This window comes from Frieseomelitta varia, unplaced genomic scaffold, assembly GCF_011392965.1.
Source record: "Frieseomelitta varia isolate USP_RPSP 00005682 unplaced genomic scaffold, Fvar_1.2 scaffold_146, whole genome shotgun sequence".
In the NCBI taxonomy this organism is placed as follows: domain Eukaryota; kingdom Metazoa; phylum Arthropoda; class Insecta; order Hymenoptera; family Apidae; genus Frieseomelitta; species Frieseomelitta varia.
This window is the reverse complement of record NW_025109150.1, coordinates 479145-494825: the sequence shown is the minus strand read 5'-3', so window position 1 is coordinate 494825 and position 15681 is coordinate 479145. Positions and strand designations below refer to the sequence as shown.

At 38.2% G+C, this 15681-nt stretch overlaps 2 protein-coding genes across 5 annotated transcripts in view; one reads left to right on the top strand and one right to left on the bottom strand.

Moving 5' to 3' along the window:
- Window positions 1-436: 436 nt before the first annotated feature.
- Window positions 437-3780, top strand: LOC122533472 (proclotting enzyme-like). Its single transcript, XM_043663222.1, has 8 exons — window positions 437-539; window positions 1039-1085; window positions 1166-1299; window positions 1368-1462; window positions 2201-2480; window positions 2919-3163; window positions 3292-3452; window positions 3535-3780. The coding sequence occupies exons 1-8, from the start codon at window positions 440-442 to the stop codon at window positions 3694-3696; spliced, it is 1224 nt and encodes a 407-aa protein (XP_043519157.1). The 5' UTR covers window positions 437-439; the 3' UTR covers window positions 3697-3780.
- Window positions 3781-8234: 4454 nt separating this feature from the next.
- LOC122533404 (atrial natriuretic peptide receptor 1-like) overlaps window positions 8235-15681 on the bottom strand; it is a 34900-nt gene continuing 27453 nt past the window's right edge. For all 4 annotated transcript variants that reach the window (XM_043663057.1, XM_043663062.1, XM_043663077.1 and 1 more), the window contains 8 exons: window positions 14100-14176; window positions 13327-13418; window positions 11251-11400; window positions 10899-11091; window positions 9979-10153; window positions 9553-9651; window positions 9214-9305; window positions 8235-9127 (listed from right to left, as the gene is read on the bottom strand). In XM_043663057.1, coding sequence (XP_043518992.1) covers window positions 8453-9127; window positions 9214-9305; window positions 9553-9651; window positions 9979-10153; window positions 10899-11091; window positions 11251-11400; window positions 13327-13418; window positions 14100-14176 — 1553 coding nt within the window. In that variant the 3' untranslated portion in view covers window positions 8235-8452. The remainder of the gene's footprint in view (window positions 9128-9213; window positions 9306-9552; window positions 9652-9978; window positions 10154-10898; window positions 11092-11250; window positions 11401-13326; window positions 13419-14099; window positions 14177-15681) is intronic.

Here is a 15681-nt window from a genome sequence, read left to right as displayed (position 1 = left end):
TAAAGCTACATTGAATTTAGATTAATTTAGATATTAATTAATTACACATACATGCCCAATTCTGTCATAATAGTCACTTAGCCCAATATTAAACAAAGTAATTAACAATTAAAAATTAACATGTCGTATTAACGCAACGTTAATCCTTAATGAGTTCAAGGATCAGTTACCAGATTAACAAAGATCGTGTCGGTACGTACCATTGCTTTGCAGTGATCGATACTGATCGATGAGAATTATCCACAGCGCAAACAACACCACACGCCTTGACTTCTGCAAACGAAAGACACAAATGTACGGCTGGTTGCATGTTCAGGAAACATGTACGTGTATATAAGCGGGAGTTCTCCATTTGTTTCGATTGTTTCATTCATTCTTTAACACGGGTCGTCTAACGTTCTGACTTACGATTAATTTTGGTCAACGTAGTTACCTGGAGATGCAGGTCCAAAGGGAACTAGTGCAATCAGTGTTCCTTCTGTTTGTGTTCTGCACGTTGTCACTTGCTCGACATCTCACCTATAACAAGAACACAACAGGTAAGTTACGTTTGTACGTTTTTGCGTGAAGATGGTGCTTCGTTTGGTGACATTTTGTTTTTTTTTTAATTTATTACCCGGGAAACGGAATTAAACCGTTATTCGAATATGCTAATCCTCTTCTTACGTCTCGTTTCATTTCTGACAGAAATAAATTACTTTTACTACCGAAATTAGATCACTAAAAGCAATCATTTACAATATTTTACCACTGTGAAATGTAACGTACTACAAATCCAATTGAAATTTCTCTTCATCGAGATTTAATTTTGTGAATCTTTCGGAAAGACAGTCCGACTGTGACAAATGCAGATACTTGTCTCTAACAAAGAATTGATGGTGTGTTGATTGACAAACGAAGAAATTCACTACAGACGCTTGTCTGTTCGCGAGAAATATATCTTTCATTTCATTTCCGAACGGATGTAATAGAGAGGCGCTTATCTACGCTGGACATCCTCTAGACGCTATCGTTGATTATTCGTTCTGTCATTGACAGATTCTACAGAGCACATCTATCACGGAACAGCCTCTTCAATCGAAACGGTACACGCAAGTGCATCAACATCCGCAGTCGAGTCGTAAGATAACTGTACATCGTTAAGCAAAAGAAAATTTGCATTTAGGTAACGCAGCCTTCGAAGTGTGTCGGATTAAACAATGAAGCGGGATCCTGCGAGTATTTGAGACGATGCCTTTCTCAGCAGTACGATTCAAATTTCACGCTTGCCATAGATCACTTGTGCACGATCGATAACACGTAAGCACGCATTCCGTCCTTTTCTCTTCGTAAAGGTTTCACTGGTTAACTGAATCGAACCGAAACAGGTACATAGGCGTTTGTTGCTCGAAACGTGAGAGCGAAATGGATAAAAAATCTACCAAGGGCAGGAGTTTTGCTGAAATTCTTCCGTTGATCGTCGGTACGTACCAGCAATTGACTGGTTATATCTAGAAATATTTTACAGCGACTTCAAGGACGAATATCATCGACAAGCAAATTTTAAATAACATAAACAATAATAATATTACATCATAGCATTTTTGGCTTCAACTCAAAGTAATATTTAACTAAACAATCAGGTTACATGCAAGTTTCAACAATTAAAGAAATAATGGCATATAAATATTGAAACAGAATAGTTGAAAGTTATTTATAATTTTATATCAAAATTTAATTTCAATTCTAACCAGTACAAATATTATAAACCTTGTAATCTAACTTATTATTATTTATTTATTTATTGCAATCCTTGCCTGTCCCGGCTTAGTATGGTAATAATATGATATTGTATTAGTACACAACGATTATAGATAATAGTACAAAATGGACACTTTCATCGGAACATAATATTTTATAAAATACAGATAATAGTATAAAATGGACACTTTTATCGGAACATAATATTTTATAAAGTATAGATAATAGTATAAAATGGACACGATTGTAGATAATAGTATAAAATGGACACTTTTATCGGAACATGAAATTTTATTAAAAATTAAATATCCTGTCTCACAGGCATGACGCGTGTATAAATTTATAAATTTATAAATTTCGCGTGGCAGTCAACCTGTGTTTAAGTAAAGAAGAACGGGTCGATAACGATTCAATCGGCTTGTATGTACAATCTCGTTGTAAGCTGCACATTTCGTTTTAGCGAACGACGATGGAAAACAAAACGAGACGATCTTCCGTAATATGAGCAGAATCGTTTGGTCGGCGGGCCACGACTCGACAACGTCTCGACCTCGAAATCCAGTACTCAGAGGATGCGGAATAACGTTGAAGAGTCGAAGGAGATTAGTGGGCGGTAGACCGGCCGATCCTACCGAATGGCCCTGGATGGTTGCTGTTCTTAGAGGAGATCGAATTCAGTACTGTGGCGGGGTTCTTATCACCGACAGACACGTTTTAACTGCTGCTCACTGCGTTTACACGTAAATTTTTGCTCGATAGATTAAAAACTTTGGCAACCAATGTGTTTGGTGCATATAGTTGAAACATAAACGAGGATGACAATGTGACGAGGTGAGGATAGGGTTATTGAAGACAGTCGAACTTGAACGTTTTAACATTCAAACAGGACAATGAAACTTATTTTGTACTAGGAAGCATTATTGATAAAAAAAAAAAAATAAATATCGTGTTTTAGGTACAACGGCAGAAAAAACAGATGTTAAACAGAAGAACATAACTCAAATATATTGGGTATAATGGTGAAAAGGGCTACTCTATTTGCACCTCTATTTACCCTTCTTTTCTAATGAAAATCAAAACTAATGATCGATGAACAACTTGTTAGATAGTACACAATAAACAGACAGAAATTTCTTTTCTACCGTGCCATAATGTTAATTCCAAGTAACGTTTGTTAGATTGAAACCACGGGAGATCAAAGTCAGACTCGGTGAATACGATTTCGAGGAGTCGGAGGAGACAAGGGCCCTGGACTTCACCATCACCGAAATACGCGTGCACCGCGACTACGATCTCACCACGTACGAGAACGACATAGCGATACTGAAAATGTACCGACCTACCATCTTCGACAGTTACATCTGGCCAGTGTGCCTGCCACCGATCGGCCAAACGTTCGAGCACAAGGACGCGATTGTAACAGGTTGGTAATCGTTTCTGTCCCACCGATGGAAGAGACGCACAGTAAGAAAGTAACGAAAGACAGAGAGAAACGACGAGAAATGTCAAAGGAAGCTGGCGAAAATTCGATAAAATCGGTCGAAAATTTAGGCTGGGGTACACAATATTACGGAGGTCCTGCCAGTACGATTCTGATGGAGGTCGGGGTTCCAGTCTGGCCGCAAAACAAATGCGCAAACAGTTACGTCCAACGAATTCCGAACACGGTGATGTGCGCCGGCGTCTACGAAGGCGGAGCTGATGCTTGTCAGGTGCGTAACGTAGACCTCGTTGATCCTATCAGAGAGAAAATTCGAATTCTCCGATCGGTGATCCTCTGGCGTTTGCGTGTAGGGCGACTCTGGCGGACCGCTGTTACATCAACTGGCGAACGGCAGATGGGTGAGCATCGGTATAGTGTCTTGGGGGATTCGATGCGGAGACCGTGGACGACCTGGAATATACACGCGTGTGAATTCGTATCTCGACTGGATACTCGAGAACGTCGTATTCTGAGCTTATTATGATTTACCTTGGCTAACAAGCTTGAACAAATGTGAAAAATTGTCATGATAATAGAATAAAGATAAACTTCAACCAGCTCGATTGCAATATAAATTAGCAACGAAATTCAATTTCATTTCCAACAAAAATAACGTGACATTTGTAAGAGAATTTTTAATAAGATTTCTAAATAGAGAATTGTTAACAAAATTGCTGTTGTCCAGTCCCGTGTTCTTGGGTTGGATCAGATATCCTAATACACTACTGTACTGTCACCCTTGCGATTATTTAAATTAACAACGAAATTAAATTTCGTTTCCAACAAAAATAAAGTGACATTTATAAGAGAATTTTTAATAAGATTTCTAAGTAGAGAATTGTTAATAAAATTGACAATTTGATGACGAATTAAAGGCTGGAAAAGGATTTCTGAACTTTAAGTATATTCGGCACTTGCTGTTGTCCAGTTCCGTGCTCTTGGGTTGGATGAGATATCCTAATACAGTACTGTCATCCTTGCGATTATTTAAATTAGCAACATTAACAATATAAATTAGCAACGAAATTCAATTTCGTTTCCAACAAAAATAACGTGACATTTGTAAGAGAATTTTTAATAAGATTTCTAAGTAGAGAATTGTTAATAAAATTGACAATTTGATGACGAATTAAAGGCTGGAAAAGGATTTCTGAACTTCAAGTATATTCGGCACTTGCTGTTGTCCAGTTCCGTGCTCTTGGGTTGGATCAGATATCCTAATACAGTACTGTCACCCTTGCGATTATTTGCCTAAATATTTGTCTACCTCCTAAAGAAGGTATTGTCCTAGATATTTACTTATTTGGACAATGTTACTACGGTGAAATTGATGGTGAATTGATTTATTGTCCTAGATATTTACTTATTTGGACAATGTTACTACAGTGAAATTGATTTATTGTCCTAGATATTTACTTATTTGGACAATATTACTACGGTGAAATTGATGGTTACCGTCTCTATGGTCAAACGAATCACTCATCTCACTTCTTTGTCATCCTCTCTGGGGATCTGTGGATGATAGCTTTGCTTTACCTGAAACCGGACGTAAAATAGTGAGTGACCGCTGAGAAAGCTGAGGCAAGAGACATAAATTTGAAAGCTGCGTGACGTCCAACACGGTCAGCAAACGACCATTGTGGATTCAAGTCTTCTTATCGAGATACGAAGCTCTGTCGCGTTGCATGCCGCTTTCTTCTTCTTTTGTCTTTCCGCGTGCGAAACGATAAGAAAAATAATATTCCAAACAGGTATTTTTTTTTTTTTTTGACAATAACGTGTCTCACACACACACACACACAGTTGGTACAATGTAAAAAATCGATACAAAAAGAAAATCATAGGCGCAACCTTTTCCAATTAGCGAGAAATTCTTCTAGGTCAGGTGATGCAGGTCTCACGTCCATTGTGGAAAAAAAGGTGAGAGTGGAAGAAGAGAAGACAATCAGATGATGAGGAAATAATTGCAGATGGCGGATCTTCACAGAATCCTCTCCAAAATTGAGATGAAATATTTCGATGGAATAGCTGGAGATGATGAATCTTCGCGAAATCGTCATCAAAGCAGAAGATGCTACTAATACAAGCTGCTACGAAATAAACGTTTTCTTGTGAGTGAGAAGAAATAAACTTCAAGAAAGAAAAAAAAAAAACGGAAATTACCTTTGTAACGTTGTCGAAATATGATCAAATATCTTGTTGCCATTGCGATCGCGAACGTTTGATGCAGACAAGTCGGTACTGTTGTGCGTGGAAACGAAGAAACTTTATTTTCCGAATATCGATTGTTACATCGTTCAAAAAGAGATTGACACGAAATAGAGAGAAATTCGATTCTTAGGACACGTTGTGGCGCTCGTCGCGCTAGACCGCAGGCTTTTATACTTTCTTTTGTCGCGTTTGGCCGCGCATAATCGAACAGCAACGCGCGTGCACGAGCGCTACGCGATCGATTTATGACGCACGGCGAAATAAACGTTCGAAGATTCCACGACTGAATCTTCCATCGTTTGATAAACGATGACTTTCGAACGAGGTCCAGCCTCTTCTCTTTTTTTTTTCTTTTTTTTTTCTTTATGTACACCGATATATAACTTCAACTCTTCATAAATGTATATGTTTGTGTGTGTGTGGGTATGTGTGTATGTGTGTGTGTGTACGTATATATATATATAGATTTATGTGTGAAAATCTACACACACAGAGCGTCACGCCTAAAACAGATCACCTAATTGCCCTCGATGTTTTCCAACCACATGAAGTCATATCCGCATAACCATAAGCATCGAGACATCTGGTATTTGATTGAAATTGTGTGCTCATCGTCTTCACTTGTTTCATTCGCATGAGATAACATTTATTTATCTCGAGTAGATTGCGAATTTCTTCACATCTTTGGAAAGCCAATGAGTATACGCAGACATCTGTTTCATCCACTGAAATATCCTTTTCTATGTTTAACTCGGCATAGTTGTATAAAAATCCGCAATCTGCTCGAGACAATCTCTCAATAAACATAACGAGTAGATACCTATCTCAAGACTTATGGCCGAATGCTATGCAAAGTACTCTGAATTTATTCCCTCGGATCTCGCAGTGCAATTTTCTCCGAACTTTTGCCAACGGGAATGAATAATTCTTCGAGGAATCTGAGACGACGACTAGGTGGCCCTTTTCAAGTTGATCGCGCTGTGCATGTGTGCGTGTGTATATATATATATATACATATACGTTCGTTTTCATCAAACATAGAAACGTGTGCGCGTAAAATTTCCATCCTCGACAAACGTAACAGTATCGTTTCCATTGTTTCCTCGTTCTTTCTCCATTATTTTCTGCTCTAATCGCTCATCCATTTGAAATTCAAGCGTGACATTTCTATTGCGGCGGGACGTGCTTCGATCGAGCCGACGACATATCAACAGCAATATACGTACTAACGCTGAAAGAGAAACGCGGAAGACAAAGTGTTCGAACGACTTTTTTTTTTTTTTCTAACATTCAAAGCTAGTCGCAATTACTCTCCTTTAAATAAGGTCGCTCTCCAGTTAATCTCGAAGATTCACGATCACTCTCGTTTCCCCCTCTTGCCCATTCTTTCGATCGATCGCTGCGCACGCGCAAAAATAAATAATTCGTCTGGCGAATTTGTGTCTTCTGCCGCCCTTACTTAGGGACTTTAATGGTTCATCTACTGAAAGCGCTGGTCCTTGTAGTGTCGTGGCGTTATTTATCGAGATATGAAACGGATATCTGGTAAAAGAGAAAGGGTGAAGAAGAGGCGAGGGATGATAGGAACAGAGGGAGGGAGGTGAAGACACGAAGTTTCCTTGCATCTAGAGGAACTAGGAGGCTCCCGCTTTTCCATCCCGAGGACAGAGTATATATGTATAGTGTAATAAATGGAAGCGACATAGTGAGGTCGTAAAATCAGGTAGTGAAAGTTCTCAAGTTTCATTGACAGAAGTGTGTGTACTTAGAGTCTCGTTTAGGGTCGAAATCTTTAAAAATAATTTATCTCTTCGAGAAGAGCTGTGCTACGGTAGAACCTCATTCACTCGACTAGGCCAGAAGATAGTTTAGATAATCGAGTTACTTGTCTGATAGCTAATAAGAATTTATTAACACTGGTCACTTGTAAATGAGCTTCATGAGCTTCGCGAATAATACTAATCCTCTAACTAACAATAAATAGTTATTTCTGTTTCACTCGGTTTTTCAGTTTGTAGATACGAAGTTGAAAATTAACTTGTACCTGACATGGTGTCCCGGATTTTTTCCCGCCAAACTGCCAGAGCTTATTCTAGGGGTCAAAAGAAGAAAAAAATGTTACACGAAGTTTGCTTTGTTACAGAGATATAATCAAAAATAGGTACTTCAGTATTTCAGTCATTCCTTTGCTTTGCACGAGCCTGTTTCATAACTCGAAATGAGTGTTGATAAATAAATGTTGATCTTACACTGCTCGACTTTGATTTATAGAGTACTTTGAAACAAAAGGTTTACTCGACCAAAGTCATATGAAGATCTTGTGCAGCGTATTAACAAATACAAGATACCGAGACACTGCATAGAGCAATAAATTTAGTTTTTCATCAATGTCAAGCTTGTACCCGAGCAGAAAGACATCATTTTTAAATGAGACTTTAAAACTAGCTATTGGTAACTATTTATCATTATTTGTTTATATCTCCTTGACAAAAAGAAGTTTGCGTTAACTCGCAAACTTTGTGTAACATTGTTTTCTTCTTTTGGCCCCTGGAGTAAGCTCTCGCAGTTTGCCGGGACGCACCTTGCACAAACGGGAATGCGTATTAACGAGGCTCTGGCTGTAACTCCTTTCAAATTTGTATTCCGAAGCTCGTTGAACTGCTGGGAATCAACTAGGGACGCTGCCCAACCCTTTCGCGCTCTCACTACTGCTTCCATTTACGACACATTCGTCGAGATGCAGCCTGCGTCCCTCCGTCCCTCCGTGTAATAAATAACGATCGTGTTCCCGTAATGTTCGTCTCTTTTTTCTTTCTTTTTACTTCGAGAGGCATTTCCTCTCGAACGTGTGGACCCAAATTTCGGATGACCGGGTGATATCGCCGATCACCGGAGGATGTTTAGCTGCTACTCTACACGAAACGATGATACACGTATTATCGGATGAGCTGGCGACCACTCCGCTCTGGCTGGTAGGATCGCAAATTGCGTGAGAAATTCGCGTGGGGGCAGGGAACCTTAGACTCGCGAGGGTGGTGTCGTCGGCACGAGAAGCGGCGCGTTTGGACCGCTCTCCGTGTGATTCGGCACGCTCTCGCCGGCTTGGTAGGAACGTCGCCCCTGAGAGATCACGTTGCTCGACGCCGAACCGACGGAAGAACGATTACGCGACGGCGAGCCGTCGACGAACGAACCGCTGGCTATCGTACGACCACGGCTCGCCACGCCGTTTCCCGTCGCGAACGTTCCACCACCCCCGTTGTTCCCGCCGCCACCCTCGTCGCCGCCACTTCCGTCGTTGCTACCACCTTTCCGATTCTGCGTCGATCCACCATCGCGTTGGCTCGCTTGTACTTGCTGTCGATACGGCACTACTTGCTGTTGAGTCTTCTGCTGTTGGCTCGGCTGCGAGCGTTGCTGACACTCTTGATGACACTTCGTCTGTCCTCCACGGTGATTCTGATCTTGGCAATTCTGCTGCGACGGTTTTGTCTTTGACTGCGCTACTGGATCCAGCCGGCTCGGCGACAGGCTCGTACGATCGTCGCGCGGAGGTTCGATCGTTGTTGCGATTGGAGTGATCGTTGTCACCGGTTGTTGCACCGTCGACGACGGCGAGCAAGTGCTTGCTTGTTGATTGTTGCTCGCCGATTTCTCGCCGATCAACCAGTACGTGGTCATCGTACCTTTACCCTGAAATTAGAAAGGCAGATTCTTTGTTCAAATTTCTTCAGTGTTCTTTGCTTTCTCTACTTTTGCAAAGTATCGGGAGACCTTACCTTCAGGGTAACCTCGCCTCTGCAAACGAGCTCGAACGTTCCAAAAGTGTCCAGAATTTCTTTCGTCTTCGGGCTGACGTGAATCCTCAACGCTGCAAGTAGATGGTTTAAGCACGTTTATTGTTTGTATTATCGTTGTTTCTCGTTGACTCATCCAAGCAGTGAATTACTGTCCCCAGTGGCCGAAAATTCAGCATTTGGATCATTCGTTGTTAATTTGAACTGTTGATGACTGTTCGCAACTGTTCTCATTTCGGCTACTGGGAACAGTTTTCGTAACAAAAGATTCATCACGTAAGGATTAGGAGATATTTCGATAAAATGATCGGCGTCAGATACCTTCTCCGTTACTCTCCATTCTAGATGCAGTATTGACGGTGTCTCCGAATAAGCAATATCTAGGCATCTTCAAACCAACTACACCAGCCACGCAAGGTCCTGAAATTGCGACTAGTCTTTCGTATCTACGAAATTTGTAATATGCAAGTTGCGGCAACACACACACAGGTTACAAGAAAGCCGTAACATATCGGTTTATGGATACTAATTAATCGTACTACGGTTCTAGAATTCAAGTATCTTGACTCTCGAGTAACCTTAACCAAACCTTAAGTTTCAACAAATAAAAACGAAAGACTTTCAACACTTTGGCGTATAATAACTGCTAACATCGGCGTGTAACTGAATTAATAAAAGCATGCGCATTAATAACGACGATTCATTCATTATTTGCTGAATTTTCAAGTTTTCGGTGTCATATTTTACCAGAATGCATCCCAATTCGAAGTTTCAGTTGTTCGTTCGGTCTGTGACGTATGCTAAATGTCATTACGGTATCTCTTAATGCTAAGCTCATTCTCGCAATTTCCCTGGCATGATTCGTTCCATTTCTCACCGGTAATCCTGACACAACCATGTAAGCGTCGCCTATTGTTTCCACCTGGGAAGAAACATGAAACGAATTTTCACGGAACGGCTGGCAACAATACACACTCGTATACAATGATAATTGAATGATTTTTCTTCGTTCTTTCTTCAGAAAAATCTATTATATAAATATTAAAATGTTAAATTTGATATTAAAATATTGGAATATTAATTATATTAAATAAATATTATCAATAATATTATTATTAATATTATTTATACTATATAATATTTATATAATATTGATTAATAATATTATATTAAATAAATATTATTAATAATATTAATATTTATACAATCTAATATTTATATAACATTAATTAATAATATTATATTAAATAAATATCAATATTAAAATAAACATCGTTTATATAAATATTAATACGCTGACTGCCACGTTAGATTCACACGATATTGTCAGAGGGCCACAAAAGAATTTTCATTGTTCTAACTTTCGTGATACAACATATAATATTTTAATTAAAATTTTTAATCGTTGAACAGTGAATTCTCCTCTAGCTGTGACGTTCAAATAACGTTTTAGTTGACGATATTCATTTTATTTTGGCTCCATCGAGCCAACGTGGCAGTCAACATTAAAGTCATGTTAAAGAGAAGTTAAAGAAAGTGTCAACAAGAAAAATTTTCGATAATCACGGATGACGGACGTGGATGAACAATTAATCAATGAATAATATACTCTATCAGTGTTTTGGCAATCAAGATTCTATTGTACTAGAAAGTTGTTGTCACTTTACTTTGTAAACGTCAAAGTTCTCGATGATGGAGTCGAAACAGGTATACAGATCGTTGAGTAAGTCCACCACTTGAAGAGGCGTACTCTCGGCCGAGAGCTTCGTAAATCCTACGATATCGCTAAAGTAGATCGTCACCTGATCGTACGTTTCGGCTATCACGCTTTGGCCGAGTATCAACTGGGACGCGACAGATCTGAAAGTTTCGTTTAAATTCCATCTGAGTGAGTATATCGTGCATGGAAGCGACGCAACGTTATTGTCGAAGCGATGGACAAGCACAGGGTTAAAAGTGTGGCCAATTGCTCTGCGACAATAACTGAGCAATACCTCTTACTTTGATTACTCTGCTTACTTTGGTAACAATTGGTACAGCAGTTCCTCGCATTTACGTTTCTCCTCGAAGTAATCCGCGGTACGTTCCTCCACGAGAGTCTCCAAGTTCGTTGCGTATTGCTCCATACGAGAGAGCAAATTGTCGAGGATGTTACTGCTCTCGTAATCTCTGAAACCGGAGAGAATTCTTTCTCGACTCGTCGTTCCAGAAAACGCTCTTGCTGTTTTTTCGAACGGACAGCAAAATCATTTTCCAGTAATTCGTCCATTTTTTTTTTTTTTTTTGCAAAACAGACGTTGCAGGTATTAACTTTGAAGCGACAGAGTAGATGATTTGCCAAATTCAATTTTTTTAGGCTATTTAATTTTGAAGACAAGTCACAGTGGAACTTTATTTGAATTAAATTACCGATTAAATGGTTGGGTTCGTAATTGCTACGAGAAATCGGTAATAGAAAGAAGTGTTGATGAACTTCAACTATATAAAACTATTCATCTTCCGGAGTTTTACTGTGTTTGGCTCGTGCGATTCTTATTCATATATTAGAATGGAAGAATTTATTACATTTTCTGTAAATCAGATTGCAAATATTTCATCAGAATACATCATCGGTGGAAAAGAGGGACGAATAATCTCGGAATGTGGCAAATGTCACATCTCTGTTCAAGACTCAATTATTAAATAACATAACAATATAAACGAATAAATATTCTCAATTGTAATTATCATAATTCAGCCGCGTGCGTATGTCAATATTCTGTCATATTTTCTAAAAGCTTGTTTGAAATTGGCCCTTATGTAATACCTTCTCGTTAACTCAGAGTCATTCTATTCATTACCTCGTCTTTGATATCTTTCTCTTTCAAATCGAACGCAAAGCACACGATACTTTCTTCTTCCTTCATTATCATATTAAAGACTATAACTCGGTTACACCGTTTGCAAAGTTCCATTTGAAAATGTTTCAAACTCCTCTCAAGCCAAGTTGAAGAATAATGCTGATCGTTTTTTAAAATAATATCAGGCCCTCGTCGAAAGAGGAAAGCTCGCGGCCAATTGTGGCCCGCTGACGTGTTTCTATTAAGAATCTTTTCTATATGAATTCGCAAACATCTCGAGAGGGAGGCCATCGCTACGGACTTTAGCGAGAGCTGACAACTACGTCAATATTGGAAGAGTGGCTGCCGAGGGTGAGAAAAATGAGGAAGGAAAGTACAACGCCGCGGCTCGCAAGTATTAAAACACTCGGGGGGGGAAACAAAGTAAATTTGATAAATTATTCGGTAAACTTCTTGGTTAATATCTTTAAAAATTACTGCCTCGTAATTTAAAATCTATATAATTTTAGACGCACGAGTTATTAAACTGTAGGACACTCCACACTGTTAGAACAAATATACGTATAATTCTTTGTGAACTCAGTACAAGAATAGTTATTAGTTTCTTTCAATTTTTCGAACGTTACGTCTTGCGTAAATGAAACAAAATGTTTCTAAGTGAAATTTTACAAGTGAATACTCAGTCAGTTTAAAAGGGGGATAAAAAAAAAATCCTTTCTCTATTATCGTATTAAATGTGAAGCATGAAATAATACATTGACAGTAAAAACATAATCGTAATGTCAAACAAAATTTATTTCTTCTGTTTCTTGCCTGTTAGAAAATCAATTGGAGCCCGTTAATGTGTTAATAGATACAACAACAAGTTTGACAATGAAAGAGATGAAACATCACGAGCAAATGCCATTAATTACATTAATTACGTCGTTTGATCATTCTATTTGATTTAAAATTACGGGATGGTAAAGAGACAACCGATGATTTGTAACTCGCGAAATTAACTGCAATGTCATTACGTAGTCAAGAAGGGTTTTTAATACTTATAAGGGTGTATATAACAGCAGTGGGGAAAAAAGGAAGTTGCTCCGAACTTTTTACTTCCCTTTCTCGCTGCTTTTATTTCTTCCTCAGTTCTTCCGTTTGACGACTTTACCATCCGCGATTACACTTGGACCGAGTTCTCTTTTTCAAAAAAAAAGAAAAAAAAAAAACACAGCTATCAAAGGAACGTTTTCTTATCAACGTAGTCACTCACTTGTTAATTTTCCGTATAGTTTGTTTGAGCGCGGGGAAGTCGGGTCTGTCGGCGGCATCTTGAGCCCAACATCGCCTCATTAACGTAGCGACCTGCACAAAATGGTCGCGAAATTTCTGGTGAGTTTAACATTACAATTACCGACGGCTAAAGTATCAAAGAGTATTAATTCGTCAAGGATCAGCGATATATTTTATATAAATGTTTTATACTATTATACTAATTTTATATTAATATTTTATGTTAATGTTCTTTCCGATTTAACTAAACTTTATATTTTCACTACATTAACTTTATACTTTTATTATATCTATATTTTATATATTTATTATTCATTTCATTCATTATTTCTCGACATAAATATTAACATTCAATTCATATTTATACATTTTTCAACGTGAAGATAAATTCCATAAATATTTAGATGGTCGACATTTCTGTTCTTCTCGCTGCGTCTTTACCTAAACGCGACAATTTCACGAGATTTAAAGAAATTTCGAGGATATTTACAGCATTAAGATAAATCATCGCCTGACCCTTTTGACGCAGAAAATTCGTAACAGAATAAAAAGCACATTTATTTATGTATTCTACGAGAAATCAATCGAATCACCAGAAACGCAGCGTTATGAATCTACTTGTCGAGATAATAAAATAAAAAAATGTTTCGAATAATAAAGCAATCGTACGATAAATCGTACGCGAGATTTCAACAAGTTAACAAAAGCGTGAATATGCTGGAATATTCTAGTGTTAAGTGACGAGAAGCTTACTTCTTCCTCGACGGCGGACTCGTCGATCGCAGGCCTCAACGGCGAACCTCCGCCTCTTTTCACTCCCTCCACGATTTCTGGAACAAAGGAAGAGACAAGCTCGCGACGCGACACGATCCGAAACTTCAATTTATATATTCGATTTCTGCACGGACACATTGATTCAACCGTCTCGTTTTCGTTTATACACGTATCACGACAAATTTATGTGAACATTGTAAAATCAGTCAAAAATTTCTATAACGTTTTCACGTGTAAATTTTGATCGATACGACAATTTGGCGACACGAATGTTTACGTAGATTCAGTGAAAGTTGCAATTAATAATCTTGTTCGACAATTGGATGGACACGAAATCAAATTTATAAATTTTACCCTCGGTAAAGAATCGACAGAAATGGGCTAGAAATTTATTTCAATTATCTGTAACGTGGTACATTTGAAATAAATATTAACAAAGAGCTGAAATTAATATTCTTAATTAATATTACTGTAATAACTCCGCGGCCAAATTTAGTGAAATGACAATTTTGATATTGTGTGACAAGTATTCAAATACTTTTTTCAATCACTATGTAGTATGTGCAAGAAATCAAGTACTTAAAATAGTGACACAGTGTGTTATATTATATCATCGTGTCGGTTCGATCGCTGTTCTCACTACTTAACCGCTCGTTACAGTGAAACAAGCCGTGCTTGGTCGAACGCGATTCACGCGTCGCCACAGTCAGAATCACTTTTCGTGTATAGTACTCCCGTATAACGCGAGTTCCCATAACGCGCCAAAGATATTGCAACTACTGCTTTCATACAACGTGCCGATGAATTAAAAATGAAATTTCCTCTAGTCGCTAGAGCGTTACATTATTTTAACATTGCAATTCTAATTGCATGATAAATTTGTCCGATTGCTTCTTTTGTTAAATTTCTATGAAATGAAAAGGACTTTGTATAGATTACGTATATTTCTTGTTTACATACTTTAAAATGTTAAAAATGACACACATATACCACTCACTCATTAGTATGTGTGTGTGTGTGTGTTTTGAATCAATAGAATGTGGAAGAAAAAAAGAAATGGTCACTTTTTAACATGATCGGGACCCAAAGCATATAGTGAAAAAACGTTCAAAAGTATAGTTGGAGGCACGAAAATTTTCTGCATTAGAGTGGCTAGCACAAAACCTCGATCTCAATTCCATTGAGAATTTATGGGCATTCTTAAAACAAAAAATGCAAACTTCGTATGAAGCTACACCATCATCGAAATTACACAACTCCAGCAAAGAGTCGAGGAGAAATGGATTTTTGTCAACACCTTGTAGAAAGCATGCCGAGATATAGCTTGTCTAGCCAAGGCAAGGAAGCTATTGGTAACGTCACAAAAGCAAAAAGCTCATAGATCAAATGCTAGTAAATTGTTAAAGCAGAAAAAAATTTGTCGTTAAAATAACAGTGCAAAATTGTAACGATGTATTTTTTTTCACAGATAAAGCAGCTTAGAAAAATTATTTCTGTTGCTGTTAATTGTGCAAAATACACTTGTAACTTTTATTGTAAATCAGAATAAAAAATTTAGGTA